Source organism: Mauremys mutica, chromosome 11 (genome assembly GCF_020497125.1).
Source record: "Mauremys mutica isolate MM-2020 ecotype Southern chromosome 11, ASM2049712v1, whole genome shotgun sequence".
NCBI classification, from domain to species: domain Eukaryota; kingdom Metazoa; phylum Chordata; order Testudines; family Geoemydidae; genus Mauremys; species Mauremys mutica.
Window position 1 is genome coordinate 34,325,026 of NC_059082.1, and position 17,540 is coordinate 34,342,565.

Below are 17,540 nucleotides of genomic sequence, written 5' to 3' on the forward strand. Positions count from 1 at the left end.
AATAACAGTGGGCCAGATCCTGCAATCATTGTTCATCCTTGGGCCAAACTCCCACTGAAGTAAAGGTACAATGAATGATCAGTACAGTTATTAAAGCTGATCTGCAAAGAAAATAAACATAGGTATTTGCCCTTTTTGTTTCTTTATGGTGAATAAAGGTCTGAAGGTTTTTGTTTGTTTTTGTTTGAATTCTGCTTATTTTGACATTAACAATATCATGGCTTGATTTGTTTTAATTCCTCTAGAAAATTCCTTGGAAGACAAAAGAGCTGGAGTGAGGGTTTTTTCAACCCTCAGAAGTAGTACCATCAGGCACAGAGTATCCATAGAGGACCTGCACACCCACAGTGAAATGATCAACAACAGAGAAGAACTGGCAAGAAGGGGCCTTATCCTCTGTGGCCTTGCACCTTCTTGTAATCATTTACTCCAGTGCAAAATGCTACCAAATTAGAATGGTAGCATTTTACTCTCACTTTGCACTGTTGTAAATGACTACAGAAGGTGCAAGCCATGGAGAATCAGGTTAAAGGTTTCAGAATTAACAGCTGGAAAAATCAAGTTGCTGGTGTTGGAAGCATAGCAGCTCCCTGGAAGGAGAATTTGGAAGAGAGGGGGGAGACTTTGCTTCACTCTGGACTTGTGCCCGCAACGCTACGCAATGACTGGAGAGGCATATTGGCAGCCACTGGACGTGGTGCGAGGAACACCAGGAGGTGGGAGTCCTGGTGCCACGGGTGAAGAATACAGATCACACTATCATCACTCGGAGAGCTAGAATCATGCTGGAGAGGACCCTGAAGGATGCCATCCGCTACCAATACATGGAAAACCTGAAATGGAAACCAGGCCAGGGCAAGGCGTTTCAGGTAATGTGCAAGTGGGATACCAGCAACCACTTCTTCCCTGGGGGCAGCTTCACCCAATTTGCCGGCTGGCTTTTCATCCACAGGGCCTGACTCAGCTGCATCCTGCTGAACGGAACCATCTGCCACGGGAATTGGGACAAGCGATGCAGGAAGTGGGGCTATGCCAATGAGACACTACGCCATGTACTATGTAGCTGCAAGCCCCATTCCAGAGCCTGTCAGCTGTGACACAACGCCATCCAAGATCGCCTGGCCAGAGCCATCCCGCCACTCATGGGGGAAGGTTGCCATGAACTCTGCCATCCCCGGAACTGACAGCCAACTGTGACTGGACATCATCATCACCAACCAGGACCAGAAGAAGATCATCATGGTGGATGTCACAGTGCCCTTCAAGAAGAGGATCCGTACCTTTCACAGTGCCCAAGCTCAAAAGGTGGAGAAATACACCCCTCTGGCCAAAACCTTGAGAGCTAAGGGTTACCAGGTTCAGATGCGCTGATCGTGTATGGGACCCCAGTAATGAGCGAGTGCTGAGAGAATGCAGAACCAGTCAATGCTACGCTTGGCTGATGCAGCAACTCATGGTGTCGGATGCCATCAGGTGGTCGAGGTACATCTACATAGAACACATCACTGGACATCAGCAATACCAGGAGCGATGAGTTGGAGTGCCGATGAGAAGCACAGTCAGGAAAGTAACTGAAATACTTTCCTCATTGATTGTATTTTCTAAATGGACAACCTACTTAATTATCAGTTACTGAGGGACAGCCTCCACTCATTCATATATTTTTGCTTTCCACAACCAAATCTCTGTACAACATTTCATGGGTGATGTACCCGAGTATTGGGATTCTAATATCTAAACTGTATTGCTAAATCTATTCACCTAAATTTGGGTTATTGCGGATTATGTACTATATGTATCATGTGGCTTTTAAAAACAAACTGTATTTGTGGATAATCTAAATACTATACCCAGATGTTCAGACACTCTTTTCTCAGCCTATGTATTATATAATTTTTTAACGTTAGCTTTAATAAAATTTGTAAAGCACTAGGTCAATGTAAGAATTCTTCTGTCGACCTAGCTACCGCACCTTGGGAAGGTGGATTACCTGTTCCAACAGGAGAATCCCTCCTGTCAGCGTAGGTAACGTCTTCACTGAAGTGCTACAGTGGCACAGCTGTAGCATTTTAAGTGTAGATGAAGCCTAAAAGAGTCTGCCTAGAAATTGGCACAATGTGAAGGTTCGATGTGGAATTGTGACCAGGTATGGGTATGTAAGAGAACACCCAGAAACTGAGAAGAAACAGAGAGGCAGGCAGAGGCAAAAAGGAAGAAAGCCAAGCAGTAGGTTGTGAGCATAGTGGAAAAAGCTAGAGAGCGCTTTTGGGTCTGTTGGCTAAAGAGGCTTGGCGGCTGTAAGCCAAGAAACTGCTCCTTTTGTTCTTGGTTCCATCTGCATTCAGACGCAGAACTTTGTAAATAAATAAAACTGCATCAAAGAACCACCTGACTATCACCAATTTCTACTCCCATCTGGAACATCCCAGAGCCCTGAAATTTGAGCAGCCACTCTAGTCGAAAAGGGGCAACAAAACACGGTGATACATTGGTGTGATTATATATACTCTGTGAGATCAAGTTATTATTGTTATTATTACTCAGCCAATCACTATTTAAAGATTAGAAAATGTTACCTCATTTATCAGCATTCCAAATCAAGAGTTGTGAAAAACAGACAGCAAGAATTTACAGTGCTTTAGAAAGCAACCTGTTTTCACTGGAGCACTGTGCTCTTCTCTCTACTGTTTCTCTCACAGAGAAATCTCTGCTGATTGAATGAGAATACTGCCTAAAAATCTGAAGTAAAGCAATGATTGCTTAGATTATGTAACCATATGAAAGAAACATAAACACACCAGAGGTCTAAACATGCTTCTGCTGAAAGCAGTGGCATTAGAACCAGGGTGAGGTTTTCACACACCCACCCTTTGTGTAAGAGAACCCTGATATCTGTAGATCCAGCCATGGGAGAATTGCTCTGGTGAAGATACCGCAGAAAACAGCCAAGGGCTGTCCTCAGAGAACCTCTTTGCAAGCTCTCACATAGAGGGAGTGAGGCTGGGAGCAAGAGAGATGTGCCTGGAGCAGGACTGCAGCATGGAGTACTATGGTTTTCTGGGCAGTGTTTTGACCCATAGGACAGCTCCAGGAAGGCTCCTGCAACTGCAACTATGATAAGCCCCTTTGATGGTTTACAGTCAGGGCTGCTCTGGCCCCCAGATCGCCCAGATTTGCGGGGCGGGGGGTGCAAAGGCAGGCAAGTAAAGTCACCTCATCCACTCTTCCTGATGGGGTGTGAATTCTTTGCTGCATCTCTGAAAACCCCAGCACAGATTCTCATCCCCAATAGTTTCATTAGGTATAAGATTGGGCCCTGCTCCCAAGAACTTTTAGTTGGAGTCAGGAGATTATGGGCCTGATTCACTACTGCCCTGCCCCTAATATAGTCCTTTGTACCTGTGCAGAATAGGTGTAAATGTGCTCCCAAATTGCACTTGTAGCATTTCACACCCACTTTGCACAGATATTAATGACTATGCACAGTGCAGGGCAGTGCAGAATCAGACCCTATGCAAGTGTTTATATGGTCAACTGTCCTCCAGGCTTGTTGGAGGGTTCATACTTGTTGATTTGTAGAGCTGTCTCATTTCTAGAGTTCTGGCAGAAACATGGGCCAGACCCTGGGCTGAGACTGAACTGTACAGAGCACAATTAGGGGGTGATGTGCAAAGGTGGATTAGAGCTCTACACTAAAACAACAGATCTGTGCTGGGTCAGCCCCTTTTAATCCAAGCCATACATAGTGAAGGAGAAGGTGCAGCTGCTTTGTAACCTCTTCCCCAGTGGATTTTATTTCTGAGGACCCCAGGCATGGATCTGTGCTGGCAGAGGCTGATATAAACTCTAGATAAATTTGGCCGTTGTGTTCCTAGGGAAGATCTTATTTGGGGCTTGGCAGCAGGCAAAGGGACAGAATAACTAGTCTTGCTGTGTAGCATTACATAAAGCAATGTAAAGCCTCAAAGCTCTGTTCCATGCAGCAATCTGCATTATGTATTAGGGAACAATAATAAAAGGCATCCTGGAAGAGACACATACAGTGTTAAGGCCAAAATTCTCAAAAGCTGGGTGCACAAGTTAAGACACCCCAAGCTTGATTTTCAGAGGTGCTCAGCACCCATAGCTCCCAGTGACTTCATCTGGGATTGTGGGTACTCTGCACCTCTGAATAATCAATCAGTCCGTGGCATCCAAAGATCAGTGGCACTTTTATAAATTTGGGCAAGTTTTTAAACTTAAAACTGCAGGAAAGCATGTGATGATGAAAGAGCTAATGACATTAGCTCTAAACATAGAGTCCAGATAATTTGCATTTCTGTGAAAAATGAACACCTACCAGTTTGACATTCCTATTTTTAACAGTTTGCAAATGAATGAACAAAAGCGTTTGTTCCCTTATGCAAAGTGTAAAAGGCTCTAGTCAAATGGGAATATTATTTCTTTCCACTTATAAAAAGAAAAGGTAAAAGGTCCTCTTGTCAAAGGTTTTAAAAAACCTTTTTATTTACCCAAGGGAATGGCATATTGAAAGACCAGCATGTTCAGTTCCTACATAAAAATGGGCATAGTGGGTCAGAACACTGGTCTATCTAGTCCAGTAACCTGTGTCCCAACAATGGCTAGCACCAGATGCTTCAGAGGGAATGAACAGAACAGGGCAATTATTGAGTGATCCATCCCTGTCATCCAGCCCGAGCTTCTGGCAGCCAGTGGTTTTGGGATACCTAAAGCATGGGGTTGCATCCCTGACCATCTTGGCTAATAGTCATTGATGGACTTATCTTCCATGAATTTACCTAATTATTTTTTGAACCCAGTTATACTTTTGGCCTTCACAACATCGCCTTACAATGAGTTCCACATTGTATGAAGAAGTACTGCATTGTGTGAAGAAGTACTTCTTTATGTTTGTTTTAAACCTGCTGCCCATTAATTTCATTGAGTGACCCCTGTTTTTCCTATTCACTGTCTCCATGCAATTCATAATGTTATAGACCTCTATCATAGACCTCTATCATATCCCTCCTTAGTCATCTCTTTTCTAAGATGAACAATCCCAGTCTTTTTAATCTCGCCTTATATGAAAGCTGTTCCATCCCCTAATAATTTTTGTTGCTCTTCTCTGCACCTTTTCCAGTTCTAATATATCTTTTTTAAGATGAGGAGAACAGAACTGCATGTGGTATTCAAGGTGTGGGCATGCCATGGATTTATATAGCAGCATTATGATATTTTCTATCTTATCTATCCCTTTCCTAATGGTTCCTAACATTCTGTTCGCTTTTTTGACTGCCAGTCACATTGAGCAGATGTTTTCAGAGCACTATCCACAATGACTCTAAGATCTCTTTCTTGAGTGGTAACAGCTAATTTAGAGCACATTTTGTATGTATAGTTGGGATTGTTTTCCAATGTGCATTACTTTGCACTTATCGACACAGAATTTCATTTGCCATTTTGTCGCCCAGTCACCTGGTTTTGTGAGATCCCTTGTAACTCAACAATGACAACAATGACTTAAGTAGATACATATTTAAAGCCCCTACTGTAATTAGTAGTGAAGGAGAACAGATCAGCTTAATCTATTTTCTTAGTTAGATATGTATTTTCTTAGTTAGATAGGTTTTTAAGATGCTGTCTTTTATAACATTTTACTGTATTGTGCAGGTAACGTGAAAGTGAAATACTGACAGACTGACTGAAATGGCTATTTGACATGGACAGAACATCAGGATGTGCCATATAGTTCTGAAAAGCAGCTCACGTGAATTCACAGGAGCCTCTATTCTAAGTGTTTACCCTTCCCAAGAGCAAATGCAATTCATTTAATTAGTTTATGTTGTTTCAAAATTAAAACCAAGTAGGGGTTTATTCAAGTAAATGGATAAATGTCACTGTTTAATGTCACACTGACTATTCTGGAGGAGTCAGCCTTCTGTAAAAATGATGTGCTGTGCCCAATCCAGGCTGCTGCTGGCCCTGACATAGCAAAAGGGAAAACACTGCAAGCATTAGCCCCTTTCTATGCAAGTGAGAATATTATACACATGGGGTTAAATTAACAGAGCTGCTCCAACTAGAAGACCATGCATTCTGGAAGCAAAATGTCAGGAACTTATGCTGTTTATACCAATGCTATGCTTGTCACCTGTATGCCATATTAGCCAGCAAGAGGATGGCATTACACCTGCACAGGCAGGAAGCCCAAATCTATAGTTGTTTGGATGACTGGCTCACTAACATATCTCACATTAAAAGTGTACACACTGGCTTTTCTGAATCTTGTCATTCTGCTCTCTCTAAATGGGCCATCATAATCTTGAGGCTCATTTTTATGTGAGCTCTCACAGCTACCTCTTTCACCCTAACTTCCCTTCTTTGGAGAGGTCAAGCCCCAGATAGTTTGCCTCTCCCCCGGGGGATGCTGCAGCAGCTGAGGTCAGGTGAAGTGCTTTAACTTTCTCCCTCCTCTAGGTATAAACTAGAGGGTCTAGTGATAGGACATTCTTGGTAAGAGGGTCTTTGGTTCTGGAATCTGCTTAGTTCCCTGTAAGAGTCCTGACTCAGTTACCTTTAGGACATGCTGCAAGACCTTCCCAGGGCCAAGGAAGGTCTGATGGGGCAAGTGACTGGGACTATGAGTGGGAGATGCTGTTTGAGGTTGCGGATTCATTTTATTGAAACTGGTTTAGATAAATTATGTGTACCTCACAGGCAAATGTCTGTCTTGAAAGATGATGGTGTAAGCACCAAAGCAGTTCTGTTACTGCATGTCATGCTGCAGCATCATGAGTGGATAAAAATATCCAATTCTTGAATGACGGTCATTGCCACAGATAGTGCTGTTGTAAGGAGCAGGGCCAGAGAATGAAGCCAGCACACTATTGGTGCTTGAGGTCCGCTGCACTTTCCTCTTCACTCTCCTTTCTCTCAACTACCTCTCTTCAGCCTCTTTGACTCCCTGGTGCAGCGCAGCCCTGCATTGTAGCCTGTTGCTAGCTGCATCTTCCAAGCTTGCAGTACCAGCTTTAAAGTTTTCAAATTCCTCTTCCAAATGTCCTTGACATTGAGCCTTGGTTGGCACAGTGGCCTTGGAGCATACACTAGTTCTCCATACAGGAGATCCTTTGGAATGCATCCATCGTCCATCTGGTGCAGATGACAAAGCCTACAGAGACATCTGTGTTTGAGAAGAATGATTAGACCTGGCAACTTTTCTTTCTCAGATACTTTGATGTCAGGAACTTTGTTTTCCCACTTGATATTTAAAATGAGAAAGACCAAGGGTATGGAAGATGTTTAGCCTTCTCTCCTACCTGCTGTAAGTGGTTATAGTGGTTCCTGCTCCCGGCTCCTCCACAAACGCAGTCAGAGACCATTTGAAGTGCAGCACCCATGTCCTTTTATTGTTTGTGTCCGTTCCCACCACCTATTATTTACAGGTATTTACAGAGACCAACACTCTGGGAGACTGTTAACTTCCCAGCCAGCAGGGATCTACAGCCTGCACTCCTCCCTTTTCCTGTCTCCCCCTACTTCCTGTTACTTAGCCAGCTTTATAGGGCAGGCTGGCTACCCAGGTCTGCAGGTGGATCCACTCTGGTAATCAGGGTGTGGCCCCTCAGCCAGCCCAACTAATACCCTTCTTCCTCTGGAATGGGGCTAACAGGGGCCTGGCTTGTTTCTCCTAGCCAGCACCCTGTTACAGTGGTCCAGATCTTGCCACTATACAGTAGCATGCTCACAATGCATGTGTAGTAGACCTGTATCTTGGGATTCAGTGTCAGTTTCCTGTTATCCCATACATGCTTGGCTGAATGCGGTAGCTATTAGCCAGGGTGGGCGGGAGGGTGTTCCTAGCCTCTGTTTGCCAGAAGCTAGGAGTGGACGATGGGAGATGGATCCCTTGATGATTATTCTTCATTCCCTCTGGAGCACAGGGCATTGGCCACTGTCAGAAGACAGGATACTGGGCTAGATGGACCTTTGGTCTGACCCAGCATGGCAGTTCTTAAGTTCATATGTTAGCTTCCTTTCCAATGTGAGAATTATGCTAGTCATCTAGAGATAAGGTATGCAATACAATTGATCGTAGATAGCAGAAGCTGTGCTACTGAAACTTCTGGTGCAGACGATACATCTTGTGCCATGATCATGGTCTTGTTTAGACTGATGATTAGCCCAAATTCATCAACAACTATCACACAGCTATTGCAAAGTTTCTGGAGCTGCTCTGACAAGCATTGTGCTGTCAGCAAAAAAGTTCTCTTAACAGCAAGTGTTTGATTTTACTTTTTGCTCTTAGACATGCAATGTTGAAGAGTTTTCCATCTGATCTTGCACGGAAATGTACAACTTCAGTGCTAAATGAGAAAGTGTGATGAAGCAGCAGAAAGAAGAATACACAAAGAGTGCTGGTGCCAAAACACATCCCTGTTTGACACTGCAGATCTTAGAGCCGTCAGATTGATCACCATCTTACTGGATTGTAGCCTTTATGCCATCATGGAAGGATTGAATCAGACTGAGGAGAACTTCAAGGGGCAGCCAGTTCTCTCTAGCAACTGGAAAAGCCCCTTTCTGCTGACCAGGTCAAAAGCCTTTGAGATCTATGAAGGCCATACAGAGAGATTTTCCTTGTTCTTGACCTTTTCTTGCAATTGCCTTAGTTTGAAGACCATCTTGATAAGTGATCTATTGGCACGGAAGTAGCACCGACACTCTGTATATTCATGTTCAGCCAGAACTTTCAGTCTTTTGAGAATGACCTGTGCAAATGCCGTGCCCACAACATTAAGGAGAGAAATTCCTCTGTATTTGTTGCAGTCACTCCAATCTCCTTTGTTTTTGTTTTTGTAAAGCTTTATGATGTTGGCATCCTTCATGTCTGGTGATGGCTTCAGTGGACTGCGGGGCACGCCAGAGCCCGGGGGTTCAGCCCCGCCAGAACTCATGCCAGAGCCCGGGGCTTCAGCCCCGCCAGAACTCATGCCAGAGCCCGGGGCTTCAGCCCCGCCAGAACTCATGCCAGAGCACGGGGCTTCAGCCCCGCCAGAACTCATGCCAGAGCCCGGGGCTTCAGCCCCGCCAGAACTCATGCCAGAGCCCAGGGCTTCAGCCCCGCCAGAACTCATGCCAGAGCCCGGGGCTTCAGCCCCGCCAGAACTCATGCCAGAGCCCAGGGCTTCAGCCCCGCCAGAACTCATGCCAGAGCCCAGGGCTTCAGCCCCGCCAGAAATCATGCCAGAGCCCAGGGCTTCAGCCCCGCCAGAACTCATGCCAGAGCCCGGGGTTTCAGCCCCGCCAGAACTCATGCCAGAGCCCGGGGCTTCAGCCCCGCCAGAACTCATGCCAGAGCCTGGGGCTTCAGCCCCGCCAGAACTCATGCCAGAGCCCAGGGCTTCAGCCCCGCCAGAACTCATGCCAGAGCCCAGGGCTTCAGCCCCGCCAGAACTCATGCCAGAGCCCGGGGCTTCAGCCCCGCCAGAATTCATGCCAGAGCCCGGGGCTTCAGCCCCGCCAGAACTCATGCCAGAGCCTGGGGCTTCAGCCCCGCCAGAACTCATGCCAGAGCCCGGGGTTTCAGCCCCGCCAGAACTCATGCCAGAGCCTGGGGCTTCAGCCCCGCCAGAACTCATGCCAGAGCCCAGGGCTTCAGCCCCGCCAGAACTCATGCCAGAGCACGGGGTTTCAGCCCCGCCAGAACTCATGCCAGAGCACGGGGTTTCAGCCCCGCCAGAACTCATGCCAGAGCCCGGGGCTTCAGCCCCGCCAGAACTCATGCCAGAGCCCGGGGCTTCAGCCCCGCCAGAACTCATGCCAGAGCCCGGGGCTTCAGCCCCGCCAGAACTCATGCCAGAGCCCGGGGTTTCAGCCCCGCCAGAACTCATGCCAGAGCCCGGGGCTTCAGCCCCGCCAGAACTCATGCCAGAGCCCAGGGCTTCAGCCCCACAGAAGGCCTTGCGGGATGCAGGGCTTCAGCCCCACTGGGACTTGTGTTGGGACTCCAGCCCCGCCAGAACTCATGCCAGAGCCCAGGGCTTCAGCCCCGCCAGAACTCATGCCAGAGCCCGGGGCTTCAGCCCCGCCAGAACTCATGCCAGAGCCCAGGGCTTCAGCCCCGCCAGAACTCATGCCAGAGCCCAGGGCTTCAGCCCCGCCAGAAATCATGCCAGAGCCCAGGGCTTCAGCCCCGCCAGAACTCATGCCAGAGCCCGGGGTTTCAGCCCCGCCAGAACTCATGCCAGAGCCTGGGGCTTCAGCCCCGCCAGAACTCATGCCAGAGCCCAGGGCTTCAGCCCCGCCAGAACTCATGCCAGAGCCCGGGGCTTCAGCCCCGCCAGAACTCATGCCAGAGCCCGGGGCTTCAGCCCCGCCAGAACTCATGCCAGAGCCCAGGGCTTCAGCCCCGCCAGAACTCATGCCAGAGCCCAGGGCTTCAGCCCCGCCAGAACTCATGCCAGAGCCTGGGGCTTCAGCCCCGCCAGAACTCATGCCAGAGCCTGGGGCTTCAGCCCCGCCAGAACTCATGCCAGAGCCCGGGGTTTCAGCCCCGCCAGAACTCATGCCAGAGCCTGGGGCTTCAGCCCCGCAGCCCCGCCAGAACTCATGCCAGAGCCCGGGGCTTCAGCCCCGCCAGAACTCATGCCAGAGCCCGGGGCTTCAGCCCCGCCAGAACTCATGCCAGAGCCCGGGGCTTCAGCCCCGCCAGAACTCATGCCAGAGCCCGGGGTTTCAGCCCCGCCAGAACTCATGCCAGAGCCCGGGGCTTCAGCCCCGCCAGAACTCATGCCAGAGCCCAGGGCTTCAGCCCCACAGAAGGCCTGCGGGACGCAGGGCTTCAGCCCCACTGGGACTTGTGTTGGGACTCCGGGCTTCAGCCTCACCTGGAATGCTAGGGCTCGGGGCTTCAGCCCTTCCCAGGCGCGCTGGAGTTTGGGGCTTCAGCTGGGAGCTTCAGCTGAAGCCTGGAGCCCAGCGCCTCCTGTGGGAATGAAGCCCCAAGCTCCAGTGCTCCCGGCGCACCTGGTGGGGCTCTATTTAGAGATGGTGGGGGAATACCTGCACTCCCTGAGTTACGAGTCAGCCCGGAGCATTTGCCAGGGCTCCTGCTGTCAGCCCTGCAGGGGTAGGGCTCCATTTAGGGAGTGCAGCGGGAGGGGCACCTGCACCCTGAGTTACACGTCAGCCCAGGCACCATCTCCCCTAAGCCTGCCAGCATGCAGCCAGTCACTCCTTTACCCACACTAGCCCCCCCTGCACTAACTGCCCACAGCCCCCCAAAGTTTCATGGTCCGGTCAAAAGCCTCTGGCAGTTTGGATTTGACCCACGGTCCACCTATTGACTACCTGGGTATATTACACAGCATCATATGTGTTCATTAAACAGGGGCACTTGTGGTGTGAAAAATGTTTCTCTGGAGTCCAGACCTTGACCAAGAAATCTGGAGCTTGACAAAAAAGAATTGACTGCCCAAATCTATACACCAACCCACTTTTATAAAAGAGGTGAGTAGATACAATGTAATGAATATGGGTATTTGTGTAGAGAACAGCAACTCCCCACACATTTGTATAACAAAAATATATTTGTAAAGAGCAAATAATAAAGAGATAATGTACGCATGTGGTAGAAATGTTTAGAATTTAAACTAGCATTCTTGCAGCATTCAACCAGTGTGGACTGGTTTCCTGTGTATTTTTTTCTTATTGCTGTTTTTAAGCCCATCAGTATATCTATGTGTCACTATATAGGTCTCCATCTAACAGAGTTAATATCTATGTTAATCTGGATCATGCTTTCAGCTAGATCTTCTTTACTGTACATATTACATAAAAGAGTTTTTAAAAATTGTTTGGAGCCATTTAGATGTTTACATTCCTTTACAATATGGCTGAAATTGTAATAACATAGGATCTTCAGTGACTATGGTTTAGACGTTCCTATATTGAACATGGTTTACTTAATCCACTCAAAGACAAAACACTTTTTTGTAAACGTGTAAGGGAAAAATTTTCCTGTCAGACCTGTGGTATATCTAGATTGGTGCTACTGCAATACAAATAATAATTTGCTGCTCCCTGTTACATACCCAAAGCTTGCACTGATATCAGTTTTGTTCCAGTATACAGAGAAATATTGAATATTGGGATCAAATTCTAGCCTATGGATCAGAGAGGAAGATTTTGCCTTAAAGTCCTTGCACAAGAGAAAAGCACCAGATAGCCAATGACAGCCAGATAACAATGACAGCATTGAGCATATGTTATCATCTGATTAATGAGCCACAGGGAAGAGTACAATAAGCAAATGAGATCTCATATTCCCCATAATAAAGACAGCAGTGGAGGTTTACAAGTAGCATTGCTCTCTTTTTTCTCCCTTCAAATGCTTCAGATTCAACCTCAAGACAGCATGGAGAATAAACAGCAGCAATTACTCTTAGGAAGGGAAACTAACCCAGCAACCGAAAACCAGTCCTTTGAGATGCTAAAAGAACTAGCATTGAAGTGGTTTATGGAGACGCAGGTTCCTCTTATATTACAGAATGGTATTTTACCTGAGTGGTTCTATGGATTCATTACAAGAAAGTAAGACAGTCTATACCTTACAGTATAGCATAAAGTAGATTAAATAAATATGCTTGTCAAGTGCCTCTGTCTTCACAAATCCTCTCATATTTCAGACTAGGTTTCAGCTTACTTTGCAAAAAACCAACAACCCACCAACCTCTGCTTACTTTAAAGTCATTGCTCTTCTAGTGAGAAGTGTTTAACAGGATGGCATTCATATGCAGAGAAAGCAGGTTTTAAATGATGTCACTATTTCATCACCTACATGTTGGTGTTTGGCATGTGTTCTGGAGAGGTGAGAATGCCTGAATGCAGTTTTGCATCAGCTTGTAATGCATTGTACATTCTTTAGTCATCCAGGTGTCAGTTTTAGAAATTGATTATGATGATCTATGATAATTGACATAATTTTAATCCATCCTAATTTTTCTGACCATAAACTTTAAAAATGAATGTTTTTGTTTGGTGGTGGTGGTGTGAGAAGTGCTTTTCTGTCTGGAAATAACTGTAACGTCCATTGACTTGTTAAAGTGTCTTAGTATGGCAATACAGTGCATTTTGTGTCTGTAGGAGTCACTAGGAATTTTAGTGTACTACTTTGATAGACCTGGATACTAACTTGAATTCATTAAAAAAAAAAATGAGGAGTCCATGTGGCACCTTAGAGACTAACAAATTTATTTGGGCATAAGCTTCCATGGGCTAAACCCCACTTCATCAAATGCATGGAGTGAAAAATACAGCAAGCAGAATATATATTATAGCACATGAAAAGATGGGAGTTGCCTTACCAAGTGGGGGATCAGTGCTAATGAACCAATTCAATTAAGGTGGAAGTGGCCTATTCTCAACAGTTGACAACAAGATGTGAGTATCAGCAGAGGGAAAATTACTTTTTGTAGTGCCCCATCCACTCCCAGTCTTTATTCAAGCCTAATTTGATGATGTCCAGTTTGCAAATTAATTCCAGTTCTGCAGTTTCTCATTGGAGTCCGTTTTTGAAGGTTTTTTTGTTGAAGAATTGCCACTTTCAAGTCTGTTATTGAGTGGAGTGAAGTGTTCAGGGAGATTGAAGTGTTCTCCTACTGGTTTTTGAATGTTACAATTCTTGATGTCTGATTTGTGTCCATTTATTCTTTTGCGCAGAGACTGTCCAATTTGGCCAATGTACATGGCAGAAAGACATTGCTGGCACATGATGGCATATATCATATTGGTAGATGTGCAGGTGAATGAGCCCTTGATGGTGTGGCTGATGTGGTTAAGTCCTGTGATGGTGTCCCCTGAATAGATATGAGGACAGAGTTGGCAATGGGGTTTGTTGCAGGGATTGGTTCCTGGGTCAGTGTTTTTGTTGTGTGGTGTGTAGTTGCTGGTGAGTATTTGCTTCAGGTTGGGGGGCTGTCTGTAAGCGAGGACTGGCCTGTCTCCCAAGGTTAGTGAAAGTAAGGGAATGTCCTTCAGGATAGGTTGTAGATCCTTGATGATGCGCTGGAGATGTTTTAGTTGCAGGCTGTAGGTGATGGCTAGTGTTACTTTCTTTGTTGGGCCTGTCCTGTAGTAGGTGACTTCTGGGTACTCTTCTGGCTCTGTCAATCTGTTTCTTCACTTCACCAGGTGGGTACTGTAGTTTTAAGAATGCTTGATAGAGATCCTGTAGGTGTTTGTCTCTGTCTGAGGGATTGGAGCAAATGCGGTTGTATCTTAGAGCTGTAGACAATGGATTGTGTGATGTGGTCTGGATGAAAGCTGGAGGCATGTAGGTAAGTATAATGGTCAGTAGGTTTCTGGTATAGGGTGGTGTTTATGTGACCATTGCTTATTTGCACTGTGGTGTCCAGGAAGCGGATCTCTTGTGTGGACTGGTCCAAGCTGAGGTTGATGATGGGGTGTAAATTGTTGAAATCCTGGTGGAATTCCTCAAGGGTCTCCCTCCCATGGGTCCAGATAATGAAGATGTCATCAATGTAGTGCACGTAGCATAGGGGCACTAGGGGACGAGGAAGCATTGTTATAAGTCAGCCATAAAAATGTTGGCATACTGGGGGTTCCGGGGGCCTGGGGTCTTCGGCAGCAGGGGGCCCTTCCGTTCCGGGACCCGCCGCCGAAGTGTCCCGAAGACCCGTGGTGGGCCCCCCCCCACCGCCGCCGAATTACCGCCGAAGCAGGACCCGCCGCCGAAGTGCAGCCCGGTCTTCGGCGGTAATTCGGCAGCGGGGGGCTCCCGCCGCGGGTCTTCGGGGCACTTCGGCGGCGGGTCCCAGAACGGAAGGGCCCCCCGCCGCCGAATTACCACCGAAGACCGAGCTGAACTTCGGCGGCGGGTCCCGCTTCAGCGGTAATTTGTCAGTGGGGGGTCCTTCCGCCCCGGAGCGGAAGGACCCCCCGCCGGTGAAGACCGGGAGCGGAAGAAGCTCCTGGGCCTGGCCCCACAAGAGTTTTCCGGGCCCCCCGGAGCGAGTGAAGGACCCCACTCCAGGGGCCCCAAAAAACTCTCATGGGGGCCCCTGTGGGGCCTGGGGCCTGGGGCAAATTGCCCCTCTTGCCCCCCCCCGGGCGGCCCTGTACTGGGGGGCCATGTGGCCCATAGCAGGCCACCTCCACCTTAATTGAATTGGATCGTTAGCACTGACCCTCCCCCCCACTTGGTCAGGCAACTCCCATCTTTTCATGTGCTATAATATATATTCTGCTTACTGTATTTTTCACTCCATTCATCTGATGAAGTGGGTTTTAGCCCACAAAAGCTTACATCCAAATAAAGTTGTTAGTCTCTAAGGTGCCACAAGGACTCCTCGTTGTTTTTGCTGATACAGAGTAACACGGCTACCACTCAAACTTGAAATTCATTGTAATTCACTCTCTTTCTACAGGCAGAGTGAAGAGCTGCTTAAAGACAAAGATGTTGGCTGTTTTCTTATCAGATTAAGTGACAAAACAATTGGTTACATTCTGTCATATAGGTAAGACAGAACTTTACATGGAACAGAAAGCTGCTGCCATTTGGTTGGGAAATGTCACCATTTGTAATTTGCTCTTCTTTTTACGTACTTTGATTCATGCACCCTTTACATCTTTGAGTTTGCTTCCTGTCCTGCTCAGGTGATTAGTTTATGCCTTGAGGCATGAGGAATGAGAATCTCTCTTACACTTTCTCCCCTAGCTAAATATCCCAAAAGAATAAAGAGGTCAGTAATCTACACAATGGCACAAAATGTCATATTTACAGCTATTGAGAAACCAAGAAGAAATATATTACCAAAGCCTATGGTAATGATTTTATCTTTTGGAGTCTTTTATTCACTAAGATCCCAGTCCTGGAGTTCTCACCCCATTAAATAAGTAGGGATTTCAAGACTGGGCCCTATATAGGACTAAAAAAGCAAGGCCTATTTTAAATTGATCATTCTAGTGAAGAAGGGATCATGAAACCCAATTATCAGAGAGGATCTGCAATCTGATCAGTATAGGACATGGGTAGAGGCACATGCAAAACACTTCTGCTGGCCTTTCACAGTTGTTAGATATTGTGTGTGCAGCAGCAGCAGCAGCATGACTTTTGTGGTCAAATGCAAAACTGTTTTACGCTTCAACCAGCACGTCATGGGAGTTTCTCCTCTCCTTTTCTCACACTGACACTGTACCTCAGAACTCAGACAACACCTCCTCTTCCTCATTAGACACACCATGAATTCACGCTGCTTTTCACCTAACAGGTTGGTGTTAAACCTCATACTGCTGTTTATCAAAAGGTGTTAGTACTTAGCTCAATAGCTGGTCACTGGTGATGTTTTTTTCCTAGGTTTGCTGCTGATGCAATAGATTTTCAGTCAAGTTCATGGGATCAAATTCAGAGGTGATGTGTGAGATGGTGCCAGAAATCTGTCATTAGCTGCTCCTGTGGAAAAAAACAACCACGTTTTCACCATGTAAAAAGCCTTTGAAAAATCTCAATTTGCACATGACCACTAAATTCTTCAAAAATTCTGTCTGCACTGAGCATGTTTCATCCCAGGGCTTCAGGGTCTGAGTTGGTCTTTCCCTGCAACAGTCACTCTTGCATGCCTACAGCCACAGTGGCCCCAGGCACCAGAACTGAGAGCAGGGAGACTGCCTCTCCTGGGCCCACAATGCTTCCCAAAGTGATGCCCAGGCAGTGAGAAGGAGAAATGGCCTGACTGTACTGGGTTGGATAGGAGCAGAGCGGGAGGTGGGCAGGAGCCGTAGGGCTGGATAGGAGTAGAGGAGGAGAAGGAAGGCAGGAACCAAGATTGGGCATGATGGATAGGAGCAGAGGGGGAAGGAGGGCAGGAGTCAGGACTGGGTGTGGTGGATCGGACCAGAGGGGGACAGAGCAGGAGCTGGGATTAGGGGTGGATAGGAGCAAAGGGGAACAGAAACAGGCTGGGGGCACTGGGACAGAAGGTCTGTCCACTACAGCACATTCCCCTCCAGGCCCTGGAATGGAGCCCATTTATTCCTGGATCTCACCATTCCTCCACGGTCAGCAAGTATCTGTGAAATCCACTGCCAGAGTATGTTTCTCATTCCTTACTAGTGGCTGGTCCACATGGAGGATAACAGCCTACTAATGCTACCAGTTACAATCTTGCTGAGGACCCAATTTGAAGTCAATATGGTTCCACATGATGGAATTTCAATTTTTTCAGGTTTTTTTAATGTAGGAGATTACATTTAAAAACTACACTAAAAGAATATTAAGGGTGAAAGTCAAACATCCAAAAGTTAGGACATTCCAGAATTAAACCTGTCCATGCAACAATAGGCCAAATCAGACCCTTTCATTCAAAATTTCTTCCTTTTTAGTGTTTCAAATAAAATGGAAGCTGGTTCCAAACACCCATAGGTTTTGGTTTTGCAAACCTGAACCATGAGTGCAAAAACAGAACAGTTTTCTCAGCCTGTGTGTTGTGCTTGCTATTTAAGTCTAAACTATGTATTTC

The 17,540-nt window shown here is 46.8% G+C and overlaps 1 protein-coding gene across 1 annotated transcript in view; it reads left to right on the forward strand.

Moving 5' to 3' along the window:
- The first annotated feature begins 782 nt into the window (after positions 1 to 782).
- SH2D7 (SH2 domain containing 7) overlaps positions 783 to 17,540 on the forward strand; it is a 31,338-nt gene continuing 14,580 nt past the window's right edge. Inside the window, exons 1-4 of the mRNA XM_044979842.1 lie at positions 783 to 869; positions 1,222 to 1,356; positions 12,401 to 12,594; positions 15,450 to 15,539. Of these exons, the coding sequence (XP_044835777.1) occupies positions 783 to 869; positions 1,222 to 1,356; positions 12,401 to 12,594; positions 15,450 to 15,539 (506 nt within the window). The remainder of the gene's footprint in view (positions 870 to 1,221; positions 1,357 to 12,400; positions 12,595 to 15,449; positions 15,540 to 17,540) is intronic.